The sequence below is a fragment of the Penaeus chinensis genome, chromosome 5, assembly GCF_019202785.1.
Source record: "Penaeus chinensis breed Huanghai No. 1 chromosome 5, ASM1920278v2, whole genome shotgun sequence".
NCBI lineage: Eukaryota > Metazoa > Arthropoda > Malacostraca > Decapoda > Penaeidae > Penaeus > Penaeus chinensis.
Window position 1 is genome coordinate 38390169 of NC_061823.1, and position 2500 is coordinate 38392668.

Here is a 2500-nt window from a genome sequence, read left to right on the forward strand (position 1 = left end):
TGTGCCCTTTTAGATAATTTTTTAAATGGCTGTTTTTGGAAAAATAAAAGAAAGTTGTTAGGGGTGTTCAGGAAAAATTTTTATTTTTCCCAAAATTTAAAATTTTTTTTTTAAGTTTGTAAATTGAAATGGGAAATGAGTTAAACTGTGGTGGAACACTCTCAATTTTATATATAATTATATATATAAAAAATATATATATATATAATGGGGTGTGGTGTGTGTGTAAGTGTGTTGTGTTGTGGGGTGTGTGTGTGTGTGTATGTTGGTGTTTGAGGGGTTTGAATATATAAAATATACCTCGAACCATTGAGGGTTGGGAAATCCAGTGCTCTAAAAACCCCTGGGGTCATCGCGGCATGGGGGTGTATATATATTCATACCACCCAAAAACCCAAACACAAAACCCACACACACAACACATAAAATACCCACAACAAAAAAAACAAACACAAAAATAAACACAAACCAAACACGCGATGGTCCCGTGGTTTGAGCCTGGACTTTCCCAAACCCCCTCCCCCCACCCCCCCCGCATCATATATATATATAATTTTTATTTTTATATAAAATATACATATATGGGATCAAATAAAAACACACACACACACACACAAAAACATACCAACATGCATATATATATATATATTAAAAATATATATATATATATACAAAATATGCATACAAAACACATGTGTGTGTGGTGTGTGTGTGTGTGTGTGTGTGTGTGTGTGTGTGTGTGTGTGTGTTTGTGAGTGTATTTTTTATATATTATTATTATTATTATTATTATTATAATTATTATTTATGACCAGGGCCAGAAGCCCAAGGCTACTATAGTGGTTATATTCTGTAAAACAAGAACTCTAAAGATTGATAGACTTTCATAACATGAAACTAAAGATGAATTACAATATTCTTTGATGCTAAATATAAGTCCAATTCAACAATCTGTTCAACTTTCCCCAAACTAGTTTTGTGTGTGTGTGTGTGTTGTGTGTGTGTGTGTGTGTGTGTGTGTGTGTGTGGTGTGTGTGTGTGTGTGTGTGTGTGTGTGTGTGTGTGCATGCATGCAGGCATGTGTATGTGCATGTACACATGCCTAAGCCAATGATGACATGGAAAGTAATTTACCACAGTGATTTTGTACACTAAAATTCATAACAAGAGACATGGTATTCCATACAGGTTTGGGGTTCCTTTGAAGCCCAGAGTAATCAGGCCACCATTAGTAAAACACCTTCGAAAGTGGGCCAAAGGCCGGAGACAGAGACAGCCGGACACATTGCCTTTCCAGTTCATGGACCAGCGGGAAAGGTAGGAAAACAGATTCACACAATTCCTATGTTTTTCTTTTTCAGTATGAATTAGGAGATGCTGACTTTTTTCTTTCCTTATTTTTATATTGGGCGAAGTGTGTCAGTACTTGGGTGTATATGATTGGATCACTTATTTAAAACTTGGTGAATGTCTTCAGTATTTCTGATAAAGAATATATTGTGGGATGCTTTCATAGCAAACACAGAAACTAGATAACCAACAGTTTGAGATTGATAAATATGCTTAAAATAACATTTAAGATGTAAAAGGAATGGTCAGCTTAGAAAATTTGATAAACCAGAAAATTCTGAAAAGATGAGAAGAGAACAAGGTAATATTAACTGTGAAAATACTGATTGGTTATGCTTGATATGGTATTGAAATTTGTCTTCAGTTAAGGAAAACGAATTTGACATGTTGGTGGTTTATTGGGCTGCATTTAAAGTGAAATTTGCATACCCAAATGGCCAACGTGTCTGAATAAATATAGGTATAAATGTCCAGAATGCCTAATTGAATAGCCAGTAATTGCCAACCTTTTCAAATAAATCTTTGCCATAAAAAGAGTATAATCACCATCAAGGCTATCCTGGTTACGTTATTCATTAGCAAATACATTTCTCTGGAGTTTAATTGACATTCAGATCTTGTTTATTATATCAAAGGTTATGAATGAATATCTTTGCAGCAGATCTAGTCAAAACAAATACAGTTCTTATGCTGTGAAGATGTTCATTTTTATTCGCAACTCCTTTCTACATTTCTGCATCGTCTTAATCTGGTATTTGTTCAAAGAGTGGTAGTCTATCTTTTCCTCTGCTGCACCCAGTTTTCTGTCTTTTTCATTTTCTTTCTGCTAATCACAAGGGCTAGGTTTCAGTATCCTTTTTATTACACAATTTAGTTACATAGATATATGATGAAAGATACTATAATCTCTGTCATTTAGTGTATTTTCGTTTCTGGCTCTGTGTGGGGTGGAATCCGACTTGTATTACTCTTATTCTTAGGATTGGGGATATGTTTTCAAGTAATTAGCAATTGTTTGTAACACTATACTTCCCCTGTATTGCTGGAAGAAGCATAGTCAAAGTGTCGCTAGTCATAACTGGTGTGGTAGGTACCTATGAATCCCGTTTCAGAAAGAATTAAATGTACTTGATTCAGCGGCCCAGAAATT

General features: G+C 34.7%; 1 protein-coding gene across 1 annotated transcript in view; it reads left to right on the forward strand.

The window, feature by feature from the left end:
- Window positions 1-2500, forward strand: part of LOC125025601 (von Willebrand factor A domain-containing protein 8-like) — a 27315-nt gene that overhangs the window by 18096 nt on the left and 6719 nt on the right. The window contains exon 4 of the mRNA XM_047613625.1: window positions 1189-1317. Within this exon, the coding sequence (XP_047469581.1) occupies window positions 1189-1317 (129 nt within the window). The remainder of the gene's footprint in view (window positions 1-1188; window positions 1318-2500) is intronic.